A 26,616-nucleotide genomic window follows, 5' to 3' on the forward strand; every position below is an offset into this window, starting at 1 on the left:
GGCCCTACTGCGCTCGCGTCGGGGCGGCGGAGCACACGCGGAATCGGCGGAGCGAGTGCTGAGTCGGTGCCGCCGCCGGCTCCCCCCTCACCCGGGAGACGCTTCGGGGCCGCGGAGCCTTGTGGGGCCGCCACAAAATGGAGGCGAACGGGAGCGGCAGCGGGAGCAGTAGCGACTCGGCTCCCGACTGCTGGGACCAGGCGGACATCGAGCCGGGCAGCGGCGCCGGCCCGGGCTGCGCCCCGCCGGCCGCGGAGGCCGAAGCGCAGCAGGAGCTGCTCGGAGCGGCCTTCAGCCGGCAGCTGAACGTCAACGCCAAGCCCTTCGTGCCCAACGTCCACGCCGCCGAGTTCGTGCCGTCCTTCCTGCGGAGCGGCCCGGCGCCCGGCCTGCCGCCGCCCTCGCCCCCGCCCGGCCTCCCGCCGCCGCCGCCGCCGCTCGGTAACAGCGGGGCCGGCACCGCGGAGGGCGAGGGAGGCAGGGAGGGATGGGGGCCATGTTGGGAGGGCGCTGGGCGAGCGGGGCGGCGGTGCCGGGCCCGTGGCGGCCGGGAAAGGGCCACGCGGGGCGGGCGAGGAGCTGGGCCGGGCCGGGGGGCGGCGCGGGGTCAGGGGCGCGGGAGCGGGGTCCGGCCGCGGCAGGGTCTCCCCGGCGGGAGGGGCACGGCTGGGGAGGGGGCGGTGGCAGCACCGCAGGGGAGCCGCTGCTGGCCCCCGAGGCAGCCCCCGAGGTCGTGGGGGCCCCGGCGGGGGAGGCCGCGGGTGCGGGGCTCTGCCCGGGGAGCAGCAGGAACCGGGGTGCTCTGGCTCCCTGCGGGTCCCGTGTGCGTTTCGCGAGGGCCTTTGCTCGCAAAGGGTCACCCATGATGGGAAAAAACACGTAGCTCTGCTCTTCCTACAATATATGAAATCAATATAATATATGAAATGTATATAATATATAACATGTAACACTCTAGGAGTTGTCGAAGATTTTGGAGGTAATAAATTTAGTGTTGCTGGGGAGAAAAGCACTGCTTCAGCCACCAATGGCTCAGATGTATCTTAAATGTCTTTTTAAAGATTATATCAAGTAATTTATTTTTTTTCCTAACATAAAGCCGATAAAGGATTAGTAGGGAAGGGAGTTTTGTCCAGCTGGCCTCAGCTAATGGAATAACCTGAAATTTACCCTGCTTTTAATTTCAAAGAATCTTGTGTGCACAACCAATGTTTATACTAGATTTACTTTGCATATGGGAAATTAAAGGAGACCTACTTTTTCATTTTCAGCTCCAAACACAAGGTTCTTCCAAACATCAGACATGCTGCTTAACTTTGTGGTAGTGTTTTAAAGTCACTCCTGCAACTGAGGAGTTTGAGATGTTCCTCATTTTTCCTATAATTTTCTGTATCCCTGTTGGTATAACATGAAACAAGCTAGTGTTTCAGGTATTTATCTAGTAATTTAATTTCACTAAAGATGCTACTTGTTACATTATGTTGGCCTGATTTCCTGTTGGTTGTGGCTTATTATTTATTGTGGTTTTCCTTAATATATTAATTGGTCTTGATCTCCCTAGTATCTAAAGTTAATAGTTGTTAACAACTAAAATCTGTAACTTTAATATATGACACTTTAATATTTTTGTAGCAGAATATTAACCTGTTCTTTATGTTAGATTATATGTTCTCTACAGCTGTTCAGCACTCCGGAGTTTTAGCAGAAGTTGTAGCTCATGTACTGTGCAGGCAAGTAGTGCCTAAGTGCATTAAAATAAATTTCAGAGAAGCCATGGGCAGACTCTCCAATTCAATTTAGAATAAAGGTATATGTTAAAGTTCACAGATGTAGAGGTAGACTGGGTAGCTTGGGGCTGTGATGAACATGTGGTGCACCTTTGACTTATCTTCAAAATCCATTCCTGTATTTTTCAGATATTGCAATCTGAATCAAAGGTTTGGTGTTTTTAGCTATGTAATCAATACTGAAAGTTTTTTTAGTGTTTTGAATATTATTAGAGTAATTTTGATTTTTTTTTTCTCCTGGCTGCTTTTTTAAGGTTTCATCTAAGGTGTTCTATAGCTAATTTTTTCTGTAGGAATTCAAACTACATCTCCTCACCTACTCATTATTTCTTCACTTTCCTTTTCTCCACTCTTTTGCTACTTCTGCAACCTGTGATGAGCTTCTTCTTTCCATAAATTAGGGATGGCTTGAAAACTGTCTGATCATGTGGAGTGATCAGGATAGCTTTGCTTTGTGTCTTCATTGCTGAGTACATTTCCTACATAGTGCTATAATCTACCTGGTTTGAATTTACCTTGATTGCTATATCTTCTTTAAGGTTCAGGATTTTCAGTTTCTCTAAGTAGCTTCAATATCCCTAAGATTAAGCAGACAAAAACCTGCAGTTAAGAAATTCTATTTCTTTCCTAACTGGAATACTGTACTTGCTAGGTACTCCTCCAGGTCTGCTTGCTTGGTTACCGAAGGTAATTGACAGTCTTCTCCTTGCAGATGTTTGTATAAGGTGACATCTACTTTCCTGGCTGGAAGAACTAGGTGGAGCTTGCTCTGGAAATAAGTCAGAACAACATGTGATTAGACAGTGGTGCTGAATAGGTTACTTTTCAGCAGCCCAGTTTGCTTTTGTTCCCATAGGGAATTAGGTGCTCTGTGACATTCATTCTTCATTGCATAGTTTGTAGTGGGAAGAACCTAAATTATTCTTGACACATCTAAACCTTAAGAAATCTGAAAAGCTGGGTGTCACTTGAGGAATTTCAGTGGCCTAAAGTTAAGTTCTAGTGGTGCTTTTCTACTTGGAACTTCCTCTGGGTGAGGTTTTACTCAAGTCATTATTCCTTAGTAATTCAAAGGCCATTACAGATCAGGATAAATGTATAGTAGCAGCATGGCATATAAAAATTCCACAGGACTGATTCCATTGTGTGCCTGCAGTGTGTGTTTCCTTTCATGCACACTACCTTAAAGTTTCTAGTCATTTGAATAAAATTCCTGTCATTTATGTTTAGAGCACAGAAGAAGCACTCTCAGAAGCCATTTATGGAATAAGATGTTAACTTTCTAAAACTGGGAAACTCCTAAGACCTGCATTCCTAATAGCTTGCTTTCAAACTGATTTACTCGTGCTTTCTTTTGATTGGAAATTGTATATTAGGAAAAAGTTGACTGATGTTTACCACCAACATAACTTATGCTCAAAGAAAATTTAATTCCAAAATAATCAAATAACAGTTTCAGAATTATATGGGAAAAGCATATTATTTACATTTTTGAACCTAAGGAATATACTAAAACCAGTATTTTCTAAATGTTGTAGCTATGAGGACTTGTATTTATCAAATTGTGTCCAAATCAAACTCACTTGTGTAAAATCTCTCTTTGTTGAATCTTTTGAAAATGTGAAATGAAGACTTTTTGGTTTTCTGTCTGTGACAGCCATGGCTGCAGCACAGTTATGTGCCAGGTGAACTGGGAGGGTGTCACAGACATGTTGTACTTCAGGGGAGACTCTGGCAGTTGCTGGACTAGCAAACTCAACTAAATTAAGGCCATGTGTGATAATGAAATGACAGTAGATTGTGTCAGGGCCTCTAAACGTTCATAGTCACACCTGTGCCTTGCAACTTCACTGTTCTTCAGCTTCTATGACTTCTTTTTGTACTATGTTTCATTAATTTTGTAGATGTATGTAGCAGAAAATTACATTTTTTCTTTGTTTCTGTATCAAGGCATGGTTCAGAGGGAATAGTTAACACCGACCTCAGATTAATAATTTTTTTTTTTTACTTGGTATGAGAGAATCAAAAAGTTTTTGAAAATGCAGCATCAATCTGCATTTTTGTAGTTCAGTTTTTGTCATAGTTCTTGAATACTCACAGGATTCTTGGTAAAATTTATCACAGCTTCCTTGTATGGTCTTTATTATATTTTGTGTTAGTTCTTTTCAGAAATAATTTTTAAGTATTCACTGTTGACTCTGCTTGGAGCAGGAGACTAAACTAGCTAACTCCTGGGATCCCTTCCAACCTGAATTGTTCACTGCTTTGAAGTATGCAGTGGTAGTAGCAAGAGAAAAAGCATCATTAGTGTGAAAGTAATAAGAATAAAAAGTGTGACATGCAGCAGCGAGTGTAAGGAAAGCATTTGTCCTTTTGGTGATATTAGGGTTACTGTTTAGTTTGGTAGCTCTCTTGACCACTTCAAATTAATTTCTAAACATCTTTGCTAATGACTATAATTTAAACAACTTGCCCCTACAGTCCTGAGCCAAGCAAACATCTGGCTTAATATTCAGCGCCCCTGTTTGCTTCACTCCCTAAATATCTTCACTTGCCTGCAGTAGTCACTCCTGAAGCAGTTGCATTCAAGCAGCTGGACATCCTCAGCCTTCAAGTGCTGTAAATAAATGGATATAGCATTTTTCTTCCTGCTTTTCCCTGCCCTCATTCTTTCTGACCTTGTAGCAGCTGGGACATCCCCATGTCAGTCAGACACAAGACGTGGAGTTTCAGTATCATCTACTTCAGTTCTGAAACCTGTAGTTTCCAGAGCAGGATGATGAGTTATCTGTACCACTGTGTTCTCCAAAGCCTGGTATCTCATTTCCACTGTGAGACTCTTCAACATCTCAGTCCTCAAGAGACTTCACTTTGCATATGAACTTGCTGAGAAATGCTTGTCTAAGACTAGTAGCCCACAGTTCAAGAAGCTGTTGTGTTTAAGGGTTACATGGTTTTTCATGTCAGCCTTGGAACAGCCCTGTGCTGATGCTTTCCTCACCAGTGCTGGTAGTGTTACTGTTAATGCTTCAGAACTGCAAACTTGAACTGCTCACATGGCAGCAAATCAAGATTGTATTGTCAGTGCCAGTATATGGGATAAATTCTTCTTATCTGAAAATCCTGATCTGAGTTGGCACTTGACTATCTAGAGCAGTCTTCTGTATGAGCTTCTCTAGACAGGTGAGCTGTACAGCCACTTGTGAAACAGTCAGTGCAGAGAAAGGCTGGATGTCTTGGCACTGGTGGCTGATCAGATATAACATACCTGTGTGATGCACTCAGGGTGCCAATGTGTTACACAGATGTCCTTTGTCTACATCTAAAGTGTCCCCAGGAAGGTGGCCAGGATTGTGTTGCTCCTGTTAGAATAATTCATCACCCTTGTGGCCTTGCATGACTCCAGTAAAAGACACACAAACCCCTGGGAGTCAGCTGTGCACTGCATGAACTGTCCTGGGGGCTAAGGCAGCCTGCTGACCATGTGTTTGGCACTCTGCTTTGGGCTACTGTTGAATGTTTGAAAGCATGGTGTTATCTTAAAACTTGCTTGCTCTCTCAAAATGAACACAAAAATAAATTGGGACAATTCTTGGACTCTATTTATAATCTGGTTTTAAAGTTCCACTTAAGGAATTTTGGCATTTTTCTCCTGTTTTGTACTGAGAGATATGCAAGGAAAAGAAGCAGCTGATTGTATGAAGCAAAGATAGAAAGATGGTTTTATTTTGTGTTTTTTATTATGAAGGAATAAAGCAGTCATAATTTAATCAAATAAATTAATGACTATGTTTTTAAGAGGTCTATGGGAAAATGACAGTGACTGTATTTCGTTACAAAAGTTAGTTTAGGACAGGAAATGCAATACTAAAAATACAAGTCATACTAAAGATGCTGGGTTATGAGAGATTTTTGTAAAAGTGGAATCCTGAACTGTTGAAATACTGAGCTTGGTTTCTTGATTATCTGTCTTAAAAATCAGGTTATCAACTGAGCACAAATACTTGGCCTTAAGCAAAAGAGGACTTGAGTATATTCCCTGAAAATCCCCATAAGCTTTCTTAAACTTGGTTGTTAAGGAGCATGTCAAGTTTAGATAAGATAAGCTTAAGGTGTGTCCTCACTGGGGAAGGAAGAAGGTGGGTCTTTTATTAAGCTAACACGTAATAAAAGCCTATGAATATGGAACAAGTGCTAATTTTTTTGGTGAATTTTACAGAGTCACGTGAAACTACTAAAGCTGCTTTTGCATTGGTGCATTTTAAAAACTGGTGTGTCCAGTGGTGAAGCTGGGTCATAGGCTATAAAGCAGAGCAGAGGGAACATAATTTTGGGTTTAACTTTCTAAACAACTGCCTTACCATGAACTCCTGAAAACCTTTTCTTTCTGTACGATTTTAAGTATTGAATATAAAGCACTTTGTTTAGCTTTGTTTGTGCTTGACATAATTTTTGTGTGTTTTTGTTATCTAAGAATCTCTGGGGCTTTTTTTATTCTACTTTTCACGCTATGTGTGTTTGATGCGGACTTAAACTGTTTTTTTTACTCTGCTGTAATTCCCTTTATGCTTTCATTCTAAAAAAAGGGGGGCAAAGATCTGTTATGTAATGCATGAAAACTGGTGAGACTGGATGACTATTGTGTAAAGATGTGCTGAACTCAGGTATTGGAATTACACATACGAAAAGGTGATGGGAATCCTAAGGTGGGTGTCATGTGTTTCTTCAAGACTCTTCAGGAATTCCTGTGAAGTAACTTGATGCCTGTATTAGAGAAGCAGTAACAAATTTACTATACAGGCATCTAAGTTTTGTAATTTCAGGCTGAATTTGTCTATTTTTTTTTTAATCTCTCTGCTATGTGGTGCAGAGTTTCATTAACTCTGTAGTCTGCCCCAGTTGTCAAGTTCCAGTCCTGTCTGGGTTCTTATCACTCCAGCAGCAGAGCAGGGGCTGGAACCTGAGTGCTGCTGTGTATCGCACCAAATTTATGCCTCTCATCACTTCTGTGAATGCATTTGCATTGTGGTTCAGGTAACTGATGTTCAGGAATTACCAGTTAACCACTGGGCAGTTCTTACTTTTGTGGAGACCTTTATCAGCTTTTTCTGGGCATCTGGTAAACACTGAGTTTTGTGTAAAGATGGAGGTTGTCACTACTGCTCAGCAACTGAACTTGTCTTTAATACTGTGTTTTAACCACTGTTCTAATATTGATTCTTACCAGCTGTACCTGTTCTAGATATGAAAACTTGCTACATTCTAATATAAATTTAAAGAACAATTTTCCATTGTTTATCTCCAAGCATTCTGTTTGTGCTGTAAAGCTCCTAGTTTATAGTCTTTTAAAACAGCATTTTCAGAGGTTGGATGATAACTTGAAATTTCTTGTCCTTGTGCAGCTTTGGTTATTGTACAACAAAAATGCAAACAAGTAAAAAACTTGATGTGATATGCAACAAACTCATCAGTAGTAGAATGCTGTGTGAATGAAGTAGGCAGAGTGGATTCTTTAGGACATGAGGTGTATTTTAAAGAGATCAGTCACCATGTTTTAAAGTTGTGTGATTTTGGACTCTGTATTGGTAGTGTACATACTCTTCCAGTGAACTTTACATTTAAAAAATCCCCACAATTACCTTTTCTAGACAAGACTTTGAATTACATAATGTCATTGTCTGATGGCCCCAGTAGATAAATGCAGCATCTGTATCCATTTTTGCCCTTGGCATTGACAACAGAGATATTCCAAAAAATGTCCTAAGGCTCTGATGTTGAGCAGGACTAAAGATAAGCCACTCAGTCCACGTAATACCGTGGATAAGGTTGCAACAGCAGTTCTTGACTTAGGGCTTGAAGGAGAGATGGAGATGGTTAGGTGTAAAATCCAGCAGTTGCTTGTCATGCACAAATCCAGTAATTTGAGGCATTAAAAAATTGACATCACTTAAGGCATGTTCTGACTTCAAAACCAGATTTCTTACAAACTACGTTTTGAGTCCCTCTCATGTGAAAGATTCCTGTCTGGATGATCTTCACAGATGAGAAGAGGTGACAGACCAAAATGCACCAGCCTTGTGCTCTAGGGAAGCAGTAGAATTGCATCCTTCTTTTCAGATCATGGTCTTAAGGCACATTTCAGGCAATCTGTTCACTTCCACAAGGAGTATGGTAAATCTGAGCCTTTGTCTGAAATAACCTGAAATTGTTTATCAGAAGTAAACCCACTGTGGAGAGTGGTTTTTTTTTTGTCACTTAGAGCATGTTAGTTTTGAAATTAAGTTTCTTCATTTACTTGCTTTCTTTTTTTAGTGAGTGGTTTATGTTTCTTTCTGCTTTGAAGAAACAGTATATGTTTGATACAATTCAGTGTCCTCTTCCAAAGCATGTCTGCTACTTGTGTGCCAAAGTGACCAGAGTTTAATAAATGGCTGTGGTTATAGCTGACTATCTGTTCCCCCCTGGGTGTGTGGCACTACTACTCTTTAGCATCCAGGCACAAACTGTCTTACTGACTCTTGTTTGCTAGCCTGTACAAAATTTACAGAGGAAATTTTTATTCTACTTCTTCTCTATTAGTTGTGAAGAAACTTTTGTCCTGTCTGCATACCTGCTGTATTGCAGACCAGAAAGTAAAAGCTGAATTTCTATGAATGGTGTTGATTGACAGTATATTTCTCAGGAATTAACTAGCTCTCCAAACACTCATAGAACGTCTGTTCCTAGGCAAGTGCATTAATATTGCCATTTGATACATTTTTCATTACAGACAAACTTCTGGAGTGAAATCAAAAGCTTGTTGAAATGATCTTGTAATTAAAATATTTATGCATCCCAACCACAGTATGTGTGAAATAGCCAACAATCTTCTGATGTGCTACAAAATGGAGGCTTTAGGTTCATACCTAGATTTCCTGTCACCTGCTTACCACACTCAAAAATGGGCTGCTTGGAGTCTTTTCCAGCTGCCAAATGGGAGTGATAGATCATTTCTTTAAAAGGATCTAGGGGTATTCTATTCTTATGCTTTTACTGACTGTATGGATTCATTCTCTTCAAGCCTGGTTGGTTTGTTTTCGAGAGTGTAGCTCATGTCTGATCCAAGGCAGGGGAGCAGGGAATGCTTTCATTTGGGCATTGCTGTGCCCCCTCCCTGGTTTGCTGCTGGCCACTGGGTGTTGTGCTGTGACCCACATTCACCCTGCCTGCAAAGCCCTGTCCTCTGGCCCCCTGCCAGCTCTCCCGGCACTGCTCCACTTTAGAGAAGTCTGCAGCAAATACGCAAACAGTGCGAAAGCAAAGAGGCTTAGAACCAGGTCCTGCTCTGTATGGCTTTGTTCTTTTGAGGGGATTTGTTTCATCTTTAGGCCCCATCATGCGTATAGAGCGAGTGATGCTCTAAAATCTGTGTTCAGAATTCAGGTGAAGGAGAGCTGGAGTACAGCTAAACAGGGTATGAATTTTATATGTGGTTGAAAAAAGTTATCTTTTCTTTCAAGGCATGATGAAGTTGAACTTATACCAAGAGAAAACTAAGTAGGTTAAGGTTTTATGTATAGTTATAGAAGGCCCCTTGATCATGTGAAATAACGTCCCAAAACATTGAGTGGTGTGTTAATTGCAGTGTATCACTCCTAGTGGGTTTAATAATTAGTTACACCTCAGCATAAAATGTAGTGCCATGGTTTAGTGCATGAGAGGGTTGAGTAATTTTTCCAAAAAAAACCACACTTGTAGCTTTGATAGATGCACATGACCAGTGGGATTGCCCTCCATGTAATGGGACTGTGCTCTGGTGTTTAACAGGATTGGCAAACTTACCAGACATCTGAATGAATTTATCATCTCTTGACCTTAATAACTACAGAAGATGTTAAGAATTTGTTTCTATTTTCTTCTCAGCATTTAATGGAAGTGAGGCACAAGAGCAGTGCAGACATGGCTGTAAGACCCTTTCCCTGCGGTTGTGACCCCACTTTGTGTCTTTGGATACAATGAAACTGCTTCACTATTTTTGGACACCAGTTAGACACTAACACTTACCAACAGCCATGCTCAAAAAGGATGGGCAAGTAAAATACTGTGTATAGAAAATTGCTTGCTTTAAGTGTATCTTTCCATTCAGGGGTAAAATGGGTTGTTTTTAGAAGTGGTATATTATTTTCACCATGTCTAGGCAGTGTTCTTTAGCAGTATTTGTGCTTAGAGGCTGTGTTTGGTACCACTTGGCAGGGAGAGAAGTGGTTATTCTTTCCATACAATTCTTGCAATAAAGTTGGGAGATGGTCTTTTATGGCAAAGTTTGGAAATTGGTCACATCATTGCACTTTAAAAGATAAACATCTTTTTTTCTGCAGGCGCACCTGTAGAGCCTTCTCCAGAGGAGCAGACAGCCTCTTGTGAAGGTAGTCGTTTTTGTGATCTTCATTACATGATTTTTTTTTTTTTTAATTATTGCAAATAATCCCTTTTAAATCTCCATGAACCTTTTCCAATCTTCATTATCCTCATACTACTCTTGTAAGGCAATGTGATTATCTGTATTTATTTCAGTTTCATAGGCAGTTGGGAAAGGCTCATAAAGTGGCTTGTGGAAGATCATAAAGCTGGTATGAAGCAGAATTTTTGAAATGAACCTGTATATTAAAAAGCTTTGGCAAGTGCCAAAACATCTGAACTATCCTTTTATTCATTTAGTCACTCATTTTTCTTTGTTCTTGATTACTGTCATGCTAAGTATGTTTAATGATTCATTTTTCCCCCTTTTTTTCTTCTAGGTTCAAATGCTGCTGTTAACATGGAAATTTCAGAATCTGTTGGTAAGATGAGAATTGTTCCTTTTCACTATGATAGCACTATAATGTACTACCACAGTGCTCTTGCTGAATCACTGCAAACAAAGTAGTAGAGCCTGTACACTTACAAATAGTCCTTAGTGTACTTTGTTGTATCTTTGTACTTGGATGAGGAAAGAGGTAATTGAACCCTAGTATTCATTGAGAGCTGCAGCTGGATTGCTTGGACACTGTAAAATGATGAGTGCTTTATGAAAAAATAATTTCATAGCCCCATTAATATGTGTGGAATGTGATTAGCAAAAAACTTTAAAGTGGTCAGCAATGTGAACAATCAGAATATAGAAATTTATCTTTCTCATTGTTTTTATAAGGTTTATGAGTGAACTGAAACTATAATCCCTCTCCTTTGTTTTCTAAACATATGGTAGTGTGTGTCTGTGGATTCAGACTACTGTACTGGTCTGAGTGGATCTTCAGATTTGCTTTTTCTTTGTAAAATTGTTGCCTTGTTAAAACAGAAGTTTCTGTATCCTAGATTTCTTGTGTCAGCACACAAGCTAGTTTGAAAGCTCCTGGTATTAATCATTTCAGAAACAAGCAGCAGTTGTCCCTTTTTCTATAGGAAAATGTTAACAGACCTGGTAGTTAAAGCCTTGTGATTGTGCCTTTGGGGCAGGGGCTTTTCCCCAGAGTAATTCTTTTTAATTTCTTTATCTATTTGAATATATCTAATTGGTTCATTTTTAGTGGAAAATGGAGAGACAGAAATGTCCCCAGAAGAGTCATGGGACCACAAAGAAGAACCCAGTGAAGCAGAGCTAGGAGGTGGTCCTGCAGGGGATGCGGGGCCTTCTGAAGAGAGCGCTCAGGAAATGATGGAAGAGGAGGAGGAAATACCAAAACCCAAATCTGTTGTAGCACCTCCAGGTGCTCCTAAAAAAGAGCACGTAAATGTAGTATTCATTGGACACGTAGGTGAGTTGTAGGTGAAGGTGAAGTACTTGTATCTGTCTGTTGTGTGTTACCTCTAACTCAGAGGATCAGAAATTAATGCTGTTCCTTGTATTCTTGAGGCTCACAGGAGCATTCATTCTAATGAAGCTGCTCTGGAAAAGGAAAAACTTAAATGTCTTTCAGGGGTAGAGGGCCAAGGGTAGAGTGTGTTCTCTTGGACACAACAGTGCCTGTGTTCTTGATTTCTCAAGTAGCTCCTCCTGTTGAGTGATAGATCTGTATTTATGATCTGAAGAACAAAATCAGAAAATGGTGCTTCTTTTCTGCTTATTTTAGAGTTCTTGCTATTTGATTCAAAAATTATTATTCTGAATACTAAAATTAGTAGAGTTACAGCAATATATTAACATAATTCATGATTAAAATAAGCATTTATAGCAAAATATTTTCATTTAATAGTTTCAACAAGCTTCATAAAAACTTGGGTGGTGTCAGAAGTAGAGCAGAATTATTGAATCACAAGTTATATACTAAATTCTGTCTTTTCATTTCTGTAGTTACTTACCACCTTAAAGGTGCTGTAATTTGGGTCCTTGGGCAAATTCAGAATGGAGTCACATAAAGGGGCTGTGGGCAGAGGTACATCCCAATATTGAAGAGCAACCCACACAAGTTAGGGACAGGGGATAAAGGAAGCAGGGAAAGGGGTTTTGCAAGAGCTTCCCACTCTTGACCCTGGCTTTAGCTGGATCACTGCTTGGTGAGGGGGTTTTGTTATGGATAATGCTGAATTTTTATATATGAAAGCAGCATGTTCAAAATTTGGTGTAATTTAATTGACAACAAATTATAATAGGAACAAGGGAAAGTGCAAGATGCTTCCAGAAACTTGGATTAAGGTTCAAAAAATAAATCCTTTGGAAACAAACTAGATGACTTCGTTCATAATGGTCTGCTGTTTCTAGAATTGTACATTGTTGATGACTTGAATTAATTTTTTTTTAGATGCTGGCAAGTCAACTATTGGAGGACAAATAATGTAAGGGAACTTAAATTTTTAGATTTCCTGTTCTTGTGAATTAAAAAACATCAATTAAAATGAGTAATATTTTCTATGTGGCTTTAATCAGCATAGGTTAATACTTTCATAATAATGTTTCTATCCCTGTCAGTTGAGGTACTTACTGTCTTTGGAATTTCTTAGTTCCAGCACATTAATGTTATTGCTATAGGATTTTCACTTTAAAGAAGCAACTGTGCAAAAACAAATATTATCAAATTTAAAAAAATAATTACTTTTTTAGACCATGGCTGTTTTTCTTTGTATTTTAAAATGAAATTTGAAACAACTTTATACCATTGGTTAAACTTTGTCCTTTCTGTGAAGATTGGGAAAAAAAATAGTATCTTCATTTCCCAATCATAATAATCTGTGGAGATTGTATAAGTAACTATTTGGAAATACCTTTCTGCTTTCTTTAAAATTGCACTTTTATTTTCCCTCTTCTTAGGTATTTGACAGGAATGGTTGACAAAAGAACACTTGAAAAATATGAAAGAGAAGCTAAAGAAAAAAACAGAGAAACATGGTATGAACTCATGAACATAGTAGCACACTTTGCCCTTTACTGCAATGAAACTGGTTCTAGTCCCTGTCCCAGTAGCCCTGGCTTCCTCCAGGCACGATGGTGCTCTTGTCCTGGGTGGATTTTTTTTGTGGCCTCTTGTTTGGTTTGGGTTTTGTTGTTGTTTTTTGGTTGGTTGGGTTTTGTGAGGGCAGTGTCTGCATACAGCACATGCAGCAGCCTAATTTCTGCTTCAAACAACTCCTGCAAAATTGATTTCCCCTTTGAAAGCTTTCTCCTTTTGGCTGGAGGATAAAAGGGGTTCAGAGGGCTCTGGAAAAGGAGCAGTTAAAGACTTCCTTAGGGGTAGAGCATCCTCAGGGGATGGGCATTGACCTGAATTCACTGAATCCTGTGTGAGAGGGGAATAGAAAGGGTAACATGGTTCTTTTCACCAAGCAACTGTTGTCCAAGCAGCATCTCTTCAGACAACCCCAGTCACTACAAAACAAAAGCTAAGGCTGTCTACAGGCCGCTGTTAATGCCAAAAAATATTGCTGTGTTAAACCAGTTCAATTGAGTTATTACCACTTTATCATTAGTAAGAGCATTTTTTTTTCTTCTTTATAGTCACCAGTTTTCACAAAACCTGAAGGATCTAAGTAACTTTTTTTTGAAATTTCAGTTTACCTAACTGAAAGCTAACTTCTTGTTGGCTAGTGGGAAAAATTCTTAGGAGGGGACAAGAGTCTATATAATGAAAATCGATCAAAGATAGTGTGAATAAAGATGGTGTGTATTTCATAGCTAACTTCTGCTTAATATGTGCAAATAAATGAGAACTAGTAATTATAATTCTCAATAATGATATGTGCAAGTCAGAACTAATGTTTTAGTTAATTATGCTGAGATGGAAAAATTGGTTTGTATTTGATCCTGAGATGTTTCTGAGACTGAGGCAAAGTTTAAATTATATGAGGTTAGATCACAGCTGAAGAACTTAGAAAATGAAAATTGTTTATTAGAATTTTTAGAAATGAATACTTATAGGTGTGTGAAGGGGAGCTGGCAATGGGCTCTGCAGCTCACTGTACACACAAATCAGTCAGTTCAGTATTTCCAAGACCAATAGTGACTTTACATTTAGCAATGCTGAGGTGGTTAAAATAAGTAAGAGAAAATGTCTCTTATGACTAACAAATTATATATAAATATGATAAAAATCGATACAACAACAGAGTGTTTGGGTTGGGATTTTTTAGGTACCTTTCATGGGCCTTAGACACAAACCAAGAAGAACGAGACAAAGGTAAAACAGTAGAAGTGGGTCGTGCCTATTTTGAAACGGAGAAGAAACACTTCACTATTTTAGATGCTCCCGGACACAAGAGCTTTGTTCCAAATATGATTGGTGGGGCTTCTCAAGCTGATCTTGCTGTGCTGGTAAGGAGAAATCAGATACTTTTATTTTGCATATGCTGTGGAATGAAGATTCTGATTTTTATTTTTTGTTTACTTCTTTATTCTTTTGGTTACTTACAGCAGGCAGAATTTTCAAATGTTACATGTACTGAGATGAGTGAGTTTTGGAGTAATTTACCAGCTTCTTAAAGCTGTCCACAGGTGTCATGTGATTTTTTTACATGTCAGTGCAGAAACTAATTGGTAATACTGAGAATATATCAGTGCATTTTGGAAGCTTTTCCTAGGTCTGACTGCCCAAAGTTTTTTGAATAAGGCAGTATTATTGATTGTTCTGTTGAGAGAATTGTAGAACCTTTATTAAAATATGTATCTTTAATTAGGTTATTTCTGCAAGAAAAGGAGAGTTTGAAACTGGATTTGAGAAAGGTGGACAAACAAGAGAACATGCCATGTTAGCAAAAACAGCCGGTGTAAAGCATTTAATAGTTCTTATTAATAAAATGGATGATCCAACTGTAAACTGGAGCAATGAAAGGTGAGTTTAATATTAAAAAACTAATCTTCACTGACAGATACTACAATAGAATAATTCCTAGGTAAAGTAATTTTTGTATCCCATTATTGCTGAAAGAATGGTTGACTGATGGACTAAAAGCAGAGTGTATAAAACTGGCAGGAAAACCAGAAGCTCAGTGCCCAGGACAGTGCTTCTCAATTAAGCTGGAAGTTCTGCACTCCAGCATTGACTATCAACTGCTTGGATCCATGCAGACATATCTAACAAATCCCCATGCATTCTAGCATTCTTTAATTGTTGACTTGGAAACTTTATACTGAGTCTAAAAGAGGAAGCAATTGTGTTTTCAGTAGTCCAGTTTGCCAGAGCTGTCAGAGAACCTGCTGTGTGTTCTGGCCAAAATCGTGGAAGTTTTAGTGGGAAGCCACGAGGGCCTATGCAACCTTGGAATGTCAGCCTACTTCACTAAGAGACAAAGGCACACCCAATTCTCTGTCTTGGTCCTACCCCAACCTTCTGACATTACTGAATTCACCCCAAACTGAGAGGAGGCAGTGTGACAGAAATAAATAGATTAAACCTCCAGAAACTGTGTGGGAGACTGGAGAAGACTGAGCCAGCACTGAAGTGCCAGCCTGGAGCCTGACCTCAGGAGGTGTCTGTGTGGTCTGTCCTGCTGTACTGGCCTGGATCTCTTGCTTTAAGCAGTTCCAGCTTGTGCTGCTGCTCCCAGCAGCATTGAAGTGTGGGGAGAGCACTGACAATGCTCTATGGAGCAGAGGAATGAGGGGGAGGGAATAGGGGAACACACAATACTGAGCTATGCTGGAAGGTTGGGGGAGAAGATGCAAATAGGCATCCTGACCTTAATTAGGCTTGCTTGCTGCTCATGCTGTAACTGAACTGATGGAACTGAAATGTCTGCATGTTTTTTAAAGCACAGGTTTATGTTATGCTGGAATAAGTGGAACTTACCTTGATCTGCTTGTCATTTTAATAGATATGAGGAATGTAAAGAGAAACTGGTGCCATTTTTGAAGAAAGTTGGCTTCAATCCCAAAAAGGACATTCATTTCATGCCCTGCTCAGGACTGACTGGAGCAAACCTTAAAGAACAGTCAGAATTCTGTCCTTGGTATATGTATGTATCTTAAATTGAGCAACTTGAGTATTTGCTATATTTCAATAAAAGTAAATGCTTCAGTGAAGCTGGGAGGTAGCAGAGCGTGGTATGTTGTAGTTGTGTGCCAAAGTGCTTGAGGAAATACAGCCAGAGCAACAAGAACACAGCCATGCAATGTGCCAATGAAAAGCATTTGCAAGCTGCAGAAGATTATTAGTAAAATATTAGCAGTGTTCTTTGGCTGTGTGAGTTCAGTGCCTTATGAGCACTGGAATTTGCCAGTGATGCTGCAGCTGACGTTGCTAGAATGAGTAATTGTTTGATGTGAGCAGTTTGCTTGAAGCTGTATTGTAATTAGGGACAAGCCATGTCTCTCAGTGGATGTCATGTTTTTCAATGTTGTTCGGTGTACTTTAAAAAGAATTAATGGAAATCACATTTGGTTTTGTATTTCCGAAATATATTACACATCTGTCGTGAGTTTCAAAGGAATAATGAATTTGTGTAAAATATGCCTGTAATTTAACTTTAAAACATGCATTTCCTGGGTATTAATATGTTGGTTGAAGTAAAGTGGACTACTGATGGGATGTTATAATAGATTTAGCTGTCTTTTTTCTAAATGATGACAAGATGAATATGATTCCTTTTGTTGGACTGCATTTATCCATTTTGAGTAATTTTTTAAAATGGAAGGGTGCTCATGAAATTGAAACAAATGCCTTCTGCTTTTTTAGTGGATTACCATTTATTCCATACCTGGATAATTTGCCAAACTTCAACCGTTCAGTTGATGGACCAATCAGGCTGCCGATTGTGGATAAATATAAGGTACAGATTAAAATAATAATAAAGAAAGTATAAAGAGGCTGTTTTCAGAAAGCCGTGAATGGACTGTTTACTGTACTTTTGGAGGCTATCTTTTCTCTTTGTTAATGTTACATTTCCAACTGTAGAATAGAGGAGGGAAGGGGAAGTAAATAATTTTGGCATTATATGAAACTCCTAAAATCTGTAATCTTTCATGACAATAATTTCCAAAATACTAAGTCTAGCAGTGCTAGATATTCATAGAGTTAAGTAATCAAACTCAGAGGTAAATCATAAATAGTGGACTCTTTAAGAAAATGTTTTCAGTTGCTATGTATTGATTTCTTTTTGTGAAGGACATGGGCACTGTGGTCCTTGGGAAGCTGGAGTCGGGCTCTATTTGCAAAGGACAGCAGCTTGTGATGATGCCAAACAAGGTATGGTAGGGTTTAGATATGTAAAAAATTTACTACCATTAAAAAAAGAGCTTTGTTCTTAAAGATACTCATTACTTTAAATCAGAAAATATTGCTCTGTTGAATACAACTAAGCTCTCACATTTTACATGGATGATGTTTCTGGGGACAGGGGGTGTTCTGTAGCTCTTTAGCAGTCTGAACTTGGGTTCTCCTGCCTTAGTAAACTCAGTTGGTGGACTACAAATTATCACACTTTAACTGGATTTTATTTCATGTTTGTACAGTTGGCCCACTAAGCCTTTTACCTGCTGTGGGTTAATATTGCTTCCTCCTTTCCTTTTTTTCTTCTTTCCCCCAAAGGGAAACAGGAAAAAAAAACTTGAAAAAGAAAAAGCTTCTTTTAAAAAATTCAGGTATTAGTAATTTGTCATTCAAATATTTTATATGTTCTGAAGCTTGACAGAACCAAATATAATTAACCAAAACTGTAATGGAATTATTTATTGAAATACTGTTATATTACAATCATTTTGTACCTGACTAAAATATTCACGATGCAAAACTGCATTTTTGTTTTCTTTAAGCACAATGTGGAAGTTCTTGGAATTCTTTCTGATGATGTAGAAACTGACTCAGTAGCCCCAGGTGAAAATCTAAAGATCAGACTGAAGGGAATTGAAGAGGAAGAGATCCTTCCAGGATTTATTCTCTGTGATCTGAACAACCTTTGTCATTCTGGACGCACATTTGATGCCCAGGTAGAATAACAACATTTAATTGCTGTATAGAGGGGTAAAAACCATGGAAGTATTTTGTTTTGCCAAATCTAAAGCTTCAGTAGTTTGAAGTTTCAGTTCAGATTTCTTATTCACTGCTATATCTCTAAATGGGCAATAACATATATACTTAACACTGACATCATTAATTTGAGTTTTTAAAATATAAGTTGTTTTCAATGTAACTTCTCAATGAAGTTTTAGATACTTAGAATGGTGAAAGCAAGACCTCATCGGGCTAGTTCTTCAGTTTTCTACTTTCATATTATAAACTTATAAATTTTGGCTCTTTGATAAAAATTTGTGTGTATATTGTTCAGTAGACATTTTAATATAGTTCTTCATTGATTATTCTCTGTTCTTTTATAATTGAAATCAGGAAAAATGCAATTTTTTTGAATTGTTTTACAGATAGTGATAATTGAGCACAAATCCATTATCTGCCCAGGTTATAATGCAGTGCTGCACATCCACACCTGTATTGAAGAAGTTGAGATAACAGTAAGTGTCATTTTAAGTTGTGATGGGAATATAAACAATCCAGTTGTTGGGATGAAGTGTTCTTTCGTGTCATACATTTGTAGAGGAGCTAAAGCAGCAAAGCTCCAGCCTTGAATGCAGTTCTTGGTTGTGCCCTAACACAAACAAAAATGGCTGTAACTGTTAGCATAAGCCTTCTGGAAAGTGCTGTACAAGACTGAATAAACCATGCAAACTTTTTCATGTATTTCTTAGCAAATATATTCTTTCTTAGACCAATTCTGTTTGTTAAAACTAGGAAAATAACCCTTTTTTTAGCACTTACACCTATTTTTTTTTCTTACACAGGCCTTAATCTGCTTGGTAGACAAAAAAACAGGAGAAAAAAGTAAGACACGGCCCCGTTTTGTGAAACAAGATCAAGTCTGCATTGCCCGTTTAAGGACAGCAGGAACGATCTGCCTTGAGACATTCAAAGATTTCCCTCAGATGGGTCGCTTCACCTTAAGGGATGAGGGTAAGGCTGCTTCAACAGCAGGTACTGATTGCTGCAAAAACTTACTTGGACTCAGAGCCACATGGCAGTGAGGTATTAAAGTGCTGTTATCTAGTGGAAATCACTCTCTGGGTAACAATGAAAAAGTTAATCTAAGCAAATTGATGTCATTGTGCAGAGTCCTTGCTAGTAACAGAGAGAAAGTTTTATTTGAATAATGTACAGAAATATGCATTGTGAAACAAAAGACTGGATTTGAAAAATAACCAGCACTGCTTTTTTTAATGTGTCCTGGAATGTCCACCTACAATATGAATACCATAGTTTCACTATTTAAAGTTGAAAAATATCAGGGGGGTTGTATGTTAGGCTTTCACATGCACACCCTGATAAAACTCACAGATTTGTGGGATGTGTTTAAAATAAAGTATTTGAAGAATAGTAAACAGATCTGGTAGTGATTCTGCCTTGCTTTCTCCTGAGATGAGTGTAGAAGCAGGCTTTCCACAATCCACATTGTGTTCTTTGCTGTCAGAATAGCAGGCTTACTGTTTTTAAATTTTTATCATGCTTTTAAAATATACTGATGCTACAACATAATAATTTATTCTCTGTGATTTGTAATACTTAAGAGCCTGTATTTTGGGGCAGGTTTTCATGTTCTTGGAGATGTCTGCATTCCTTTCACAGTAAATATAACTCTGCTGTTTGTCTCCTTGGTTTAGGTAAGACCATTGCAATTGGAAAAGTTCTGAAACTGGTTCCAGAGAAGGACTAAGCATTTTTCTCAATGACCCCGCACAATACTGTGAGGAAAATCGACTCAGCAAAAGCCTACTTCACACCGCCGTCTTATTTTCTGCCCATTGATAAACTTCTCCCCATATTTTGCAAAGACAAATTTCACAGCAAAGGTCCACATTATGTCAGCTTTCTCATATTGAGAGCTCTGCTATGCCACTGTTGAATTTTCCCAAAAACAATTTTTTTTTTCTCCCAAATTCTGCTTCCTTGGAAAGATTCGGCAATAGCTTTGTAAGTGATGTGGACATAATTGCCTATAATTATGAAAATCTAAAGGATTTTTAATGTTTAATTTCCCCCAGCATCTCTATTAAGACCTCTTTTTTCCAGGCAGATCATTCAGAGTGTGCGAGTGTGTGTGCACATGTTACAAAGATGACTACCATGTTAATAAACTATTCAATTTGAAATCTTTTTCGGTATTGGAATTGCTTTTGAATAATGTTTTTTATCTGGATGTAACACAGTTGCATTAGCTTTTTAACTTCCCAGTAACCCAGATATTTGGTTACTTGGACTTTTCTAAACTCCTCAGCCTCCCCACACACACAGTTTTAAATGAGGCAATTGGGCACTCAACCAAGTTTGTATTAAAATAATTAGGTTTGTCCCTTCCCTTTCTTGAATGCATTCTGAAAATTAAAAAACATTCATGCAAATGTGGCACCTTCATTAGCTTTACATTTGTTAATATCTTCAGCAAATTTAGGTTGACCTAACATCATTACTAGACACAGGAAGTCAATTTTGAAGGCTAGAACTACATATTGTGTCCTTATAAAAAGTCAGCATTATTAAATTCTTAACTGCAGAAAATGCTAACAACCAGTAAATCAGCGAAACTTGCAAAAATAAGAGAATCTGTGGCAATAGTGCCTATTAGTATTTATAAGAGCTACATTTTGTGGGAGAACTGGGCCAATTAAAAAGTGCCAGTTACATAAATTACTAAGTTCACCCTGGCTTTAATTTAGAGGGCCAGATAATCCTTGCTGTTTTAAAGATCGGTCTGAACTGAGAGGGAGAAAGGCTATTTAAATCCCTAAGAGTTTGCACATACTGAAATATGGGAGGGTCAGAATCAAGCACAGTCTGTAAATTTTTGCATATCAAAAAGCAATGTAAGCTTATGAGGACCAGTGAAGTTTTTCTTGAGAAATTAAAGCAAAACTGGTTCAAAGTAAAGCTTACTCAATACAACTTGAAGGAGCTGCATAATAAAACCCTATTTAGCTGCACTTTGAAAATGGACTGTCTGCAATTGCTGTCCTGATTCTAACAATTAGGATGAAGGCTAAGGGATTTTTTGCATTTTCCAGAGTATTAGTAGTAATTATTAAAAGGTATCTTCTGAGCTTCTTCAGAATATCTTAAACTAAACATTCTCAGCTGTAAAATTGGTGAGCCCCTCTTCTCCCCCAAATATTTGCAGTCTAGTGACTGTATCTGAATTGAAACTCAAAACTGAAACAGATTTACCTTTTTTGGGATTTTTTTTTTGTTTTGTTTTGTTTGTTTCTTTGTAACTGTGGAACTCCCATTCATTTCACTTACAGCTACATTGTATGGACAGAAGAAGTTATTGTCCTTCAGTTTCATATGACTACACTTGTAGCTACCGTAATGCATGGAATTTAAATAAATTTTATTATGTCTGCAAATCTCTGGGCTTTTATTTTTTTGGTAAATCAGGGTTTAAAAAGTAACTTCTTTTTTTTTGTTGTTTCTACCAAGTGAACGAAACCCACAGTTCCTTGGATCTTAAACTAATGAAGAAATTAAAAGCCAGGGAAGCTTACTGTCTTGTTCATTTTCTGGACTGACAAGATTTCCAGATATCTGACTGACTTCTTGAAGTAAGCTCATGGATTTGAAATTTGCAGTGACCATTATTGGAGAATACTTACAGTTAGATTCCTAAATTGCTAGGTCCTTTAATACTTTTTTTTAAAGCACTGAAGTGTATCTGAAAACTCCATGATGCTCCAGCATCAGTTTTCCACTGTTGAGTAAACTTAACGTGGGATTTTAAAACTTCATTATTTTGAGGCTGGACTGAGTATTTAATATTAAACTGAATAATCACCTGGTGGGTTGGAGTATCAGTAGATAGAAAGTCAGTATTTCCATTATTCATCCCATCTAGTACATTTGATTACCATTTCCATAATTCCAGTTAATGTCACCCGGTCTGTAAACTGAGAGGTTGTATTATTATAAATTCATTAACAGAATCCACATGATGCAATTAAGGATATTCCAATCCTGTAGGAGGCTTTTATTTGGGTATAAAATATTTGCATTATATAGCAAATATACGAAAATGTAAGGCATAAATGTACACAAATTGGCTGCATTTTGGGTAGAAGAGCTGGAAGTACGTTGTATTTGAGTAGTCCTCAGATTACATCTCAACTTTTTCATTTCATCTCCATTCTACATATTATAGTCCCATTTTTGCTACTATTAAATACAGCTAAATCTAGATGAAAGAAGACAAAAAGATAATGTGGCTTTGTTGGAAATAATCACTATTTGCTGATTCACTGATGTAATAAACTTTTTTAAATTACCATTTTGAATATTTCCTTTTGTGAAAATGTGATGTGCTGCTTTGAAGATGATACAAAAACAAAGGAGCTGTGCAACCACAACAGCTGAAAGGAAGGAGGGAAAAAAAAGAGGAAATAAATGTTGGATTGAACATAGAGCACCCCTAGGAGCACTGCCAGGATAACTGCTTGCATGGGATACTGGCAGGGTATTCCCATGGTGTAGCTTTAATTCTTACCAGTAAAACTCTGAGCGTGTTTCTGCAGAAAGGAGAGTTTGGGTTTTTTCCCCTCAGTATAATGGCATTTGCACTGTGCTACTGATGAGGATCACAACCTTTCTCTCTGACTGTTGGCCAAAGTGTGTAGTGTAGAAACAGCTTGAGTGCTTAGCTATGATGTAATTTATAAAAACATTAAGACCTTAATGTTTTTGTATGTCCTTGAACTGAAAATCTTGGTATATGTAACAAATACTAAATACAACAACAACAAAAAAAAAACAAATCTGAATGTGCAGCAGTGCTAATTATTTAGCAACGGGAAAATAATTCCTTGTTTCTACAGGCTCCAGGAAGTAAAGCACAGTAGCTGGAGGAATGGGTGCAGTGATCAGTTGAGTAACATTGCCATCAACTGTCTACATTAAACCATTCCAGCTACCTTGGTCATCTTAGCAGACAATCAGGAACTGATCCACAAACATGGTGACACCAGTTCCTGAAACACTTATTCTGGCAGTAAATTGTATTCCTGAACAGCGAGCTATTGGTGATGGTGTAATAATGTAAGAAAAATAGCTGTTTTAAGGAGATTTATCCATGGGGATATTTGCTGGTCACAATTTTTATGCCCCTCTACAGATTTTCTTCAGTGGCATAAAAAGCCCAGTGAAAATTACTCAATGAAGAACCTCTATTTTAGACTACTTATGGCACCAGTCTATATATTAAAAATCATGTTAATGATGAGAAATGTGTTTTTATAAGTGTTTATTACTGCATATTACCTAAGAAGAAAAGATTGTTTCAATGTCCCAGGTATTTGATCTGTATTACTCTGGCTTTTCGGTTCATACTGCAGACTGTTGACATGATGCTGTTAAAGCAGATGACCTGTACTCCAGACAAGACTGTTTTCTTCCTGAACTGCTACTTAAAGGCTCTTACTTATTCTGCTCTTTTTGTATACTCTTTAGAGGATTTGGTACAAAAAAATATACCAACAAAACTGGAGTTACTACTGAAGATTTTATATTGTGAACATGTTTATTTCCTTGTGTTTATTTTATCACACTATAAACCTGACAAGATACTACTTTTCCTCTGAAGAAATACTAGAAAGGATTCTAGTCTAAATATAAAATAGAACTTTATGCTAACAAACCCAAAATCTGTTGTCTGTGTATATATAACTTGATAATCCATATGTTTTCATTGGCTTTCCTTCCAATGTAAATTTTTCTACATCTCCTGTCAGTTCCATACACCTAAAAAAGTCCACCTACTTCTCAATAAGAGTGATAAGAGACATGACAGATTAACTGCTGGGTGGCAAAAAGGTACTTGAGGCAGTGTTCCTGTCATCTGTTAAGCCCCTAGAAGGGATGTGAGGCAAAGCATTATAACAAGAAAGCTTTGCAGCTTTGTCCAGTGCCAGGCACTCTGTCCTTTGGAACAGCCCTCTTGCTGTCTGTGCATGACTTGCACCAAAGCCTTGTGTCTGAGTCGGGCTACAGCTGGAGGCTGACTCCAGCATTGCAAAGGAGCCTGGGCAAAAGAAAACGGTGCTTGAACTCTGGTCTAGTGGGGAGATTCTGAGCTCTCCTGTAAGGCACTTCTTAGTCCTGTCAATCTCTGCTTACTCTTTGTGCCGGTTTTGTTGCAAGAACTACACTTACAGAGATCTGGGATGTTGGCATTGCCATCAAATGGCCTGGAGAAACACAAGCTGGGAAATGAAACTTGAGTAACCTTAAACCCAAAAGACTTCTTTACAGCAGAAACAATTGCACCTTTTGCTGTGTGAAAGTATAAAATTAGGCATATTTAAAAAAATCTTAAATAAGTAATGAGGTAGAATGTCTTGAAATTATTTTCCATCTTAGCATTTAAATAAGCTATACCAAATTTTTTAAAGAAAAATACATACTTTCATGATCCAGAAAGTTAAATTGAGAGCTACACCAGGACTGTGTACAGCAATACCGATAAAAGTAACAAACCTGATTTTCTTGTCGGAGAAACTGTAAATTTATGACATTGCTAAATTAAAAGTGTGCTCTTTTATAGTTTATATTCATTGCATGCTGTATTAAGCTGAAATATTTATTATTCACAGATTAACTTAATTTTTCCAAGACAGCTGTATTAGCTATGCCAAGTACCTTTCAAGAGAAAATGATTAGACTAAGTCAGTTAAACCACATCTGGTAAAATTTAGTCATGTCAGACCAAAACTTTTTCAGAAAAATATACTTGGATAAGACTGATATGTGAAAAATTTGAATTTGAGTCACTAATAATAGTCCCTGCAGTTTTATCCTATTAATGCTATACTGACCCAGTAAAGTCAGTCTTCAAACATGCTGTTCAATCATATCTTACAGGTCTAGCCTGGCTAATTTTCAGAGAGATGTTCCAGTCATCTGACTTTTTCTATTTTGTTTTAACATGTCTCATTAATATGTTGATGTTTTATTAAAATACGGCTGCCCTAAAATGTGCAAAGATAGAAGCAAGGCTACTAGACAGAATATACAGCACCACAGCCAGTATCACATGCAGAAATTCCAGCAGTACTGAAAAGGTTTTAATGAGTCTGCCCTCCTTGGCTACTCTGTGTGCTCCTCACATTGAGTAATTTCTCTAATCAGTACTTCATACGACATGGCAACAAAGGCCAGATTTTCCTTTTCTTAGCCAGCTTCTTTTTTGTTTTGATTTGGTTTTGGTTTTGTTCAAATAACACAATAGGAAAACTTCCATTTTCCAGGATGCTTTTTTTCACTCTTTAAAATCAGTGTATGTCTGTATAGCTCTTTCCTGTCTGGATAAGTCTTGATGCCATCAACTATTCTACTATTGCTCCAAGAACAACAACAGCAGAAAGAAAATATAAACCACTACAGAAAGCAGCTTGCCAAGAAACGAGGGTATTTTAGTTTCTCTTTGCACTGGCCACACTGATGGAGCAACAAATTTTGTTGGAAGACATCTGATGAGAAGGAATAAAACCATACATAGAAAGGCAAAGAGCAGGAAAAAAATCTAGAGAAGAGTGAATGACTAAGACTCCTAATTTCATACATATTTAAGCCCTGGTTATGCATAGCTGTGTTATCCAGAGAGCAGCTTACCTGTGTGATGAATGCAGACAACCCAAAGCTGCCAGGGCACACACACAGCACTGTGATAATGAAACTAAAATAATTCCAGGCTAAATTTTATCTCAGAACAAAGTATATTTATCCAGCATGGAACTCAATGGAATACGCATTCTGCTATTAAGCTATTTCCATGTAGTCAGTCAATGCATTTCTAAACGGAACAGGAGATGCAGCAGTTCTGCCTTTATTAGTCACACAGGAGAAGGAAGTGGTTTGATATGATAATCAGTGGTTGCTCCAGTGATAGTGACCTGGAAATAGCCACGTTCAAGACAGAGCACATGAGGAAAACGAGCAGCAGAATACAGTCCCTGGACTCCATGAGACAGATTCTGAGTTATTCAGAGAACCAGTGGGCAGGATCCCATGGGAGGCAGCTCTGAAGGGCAAAGGACCTCAGGAAATCTGGCAGGAGGTCTTCAAGGACAACTTCCTCCAATCAAACAGTTCCTCCTGAATACTCAGTAAAACAAGTAGATCTATCAGAACACTGGCCTGGCTAAACAGGGAACTTATGACAGCACTCCAGTGCAAAAGGACAGAAATACAGGAAATAAAATCAGAGACAGTCTTCAAAGAAGGAATCAGAAGAACACGCTCAATTCTTCCTAAACGCAATGGTGTGCTGGGGGGCCAACTAGATGGGCAACCACTGTTCAGATAACAGGACTTCAAGGGCAGAGATAATGGCTTGTACTCCACCTCAAGGCCAATGGAGTACT

At 38.4% G+C, this 26,616-nt stretch overlaps 1 protein-coding gene and 1 long non-coding RNA gene across 2 annotated transcripts in view; one reads left to right on the plus strand and one right to left on the minus strand.

Annotated features, from left to right (window-relative positions):
• Window positions 1-21,615, plus strand: GSPT1 (G1 to S phase transition 1). The gene is made up of 15 exons (XM_059861539.1): window positions 1-441; window positions 10,145-10,192; window positions 10,565-10,606; window positions 11,333-11,560; window positions 12,545-12,578; window positions 13,051-13,128; window positions 14,367-14,547; window positions 14,910-15,064; window positions 16,047-16,187; window positions 16,907-17,000; window positions 17,336-17,416; window positions 17,983-18,156; window positions 18,586-18,675; window positions 19,003-19,171; window positions 19,876-21,615. The coding sequence occupies exons 1-15, from the start codon at window positions 138-140 to the stop codon at window positions 19,926-19,928; spliced, it is 1,872 nt and encodes a 623-aa protein (XP_059717522.1). The 5' UTR covers window positions 1-137; the 3' UTR covers window positions 19,929-21,615.
• LOC132335243 (uncharacterized) overlaps window positions 20,618-26,616 on the minus strand; it is a 13,158-nt gene continuing 7,159 nt past the window's right edge. Inside the window, exon 2 of the long non-coding RNA XR_009488626.1 lies at window positions 20,618-26,347. This is a non-coding gene — a long non-coding RNA (uncharacterized LOC132335243). The remainder of the gene's footprint in view (window positions 26,348-26,616) is intronic.

The sequence above is a fragment of the Haemorhous mexicanus genome, chromosome 17 (genome assembly GCF_027477595.1).
Source record: "Haemorhous mexicanus isolate bHaeMex1 chromosome 17, bHaeMex1.pri, whole genome shotgun sequence".
NCBI classification, from domain to species: Eukaryota; Metazoa; Chordata; class Aves; order Passeriformes; family Fringillidae; genus Haemorhous; species Haemorhous mexicanus.

What these genes read in the sequence shown, in the direction of transcription:
- GSPT1 (XM_059861539.1), top strand. Translation starts at nt 138, where the DNA reads ATGGAGGCGAACGGGAGCGGCAGCGGGAGCAGTAGCGACTCGGCTCCC. An exon ending in GCCGCCGCCGCCGCCGCTCG is followed by an intron (nt 442 to 10,144) that starts GTAACAGCGGGG and finishes TTTTTTCTGCAG; the next exon opens with GCGCACCTGTAGAGCCTTCT. An exon ending in GGAAATTTCAGAATCTGTTG is followed by an intron (nt 10,607 to 11,332) that starts GTAAGATGAGAA and finishes GTTCATTTTTAG; the next exon opens with TGGAAAATGGAGAGACAGAA.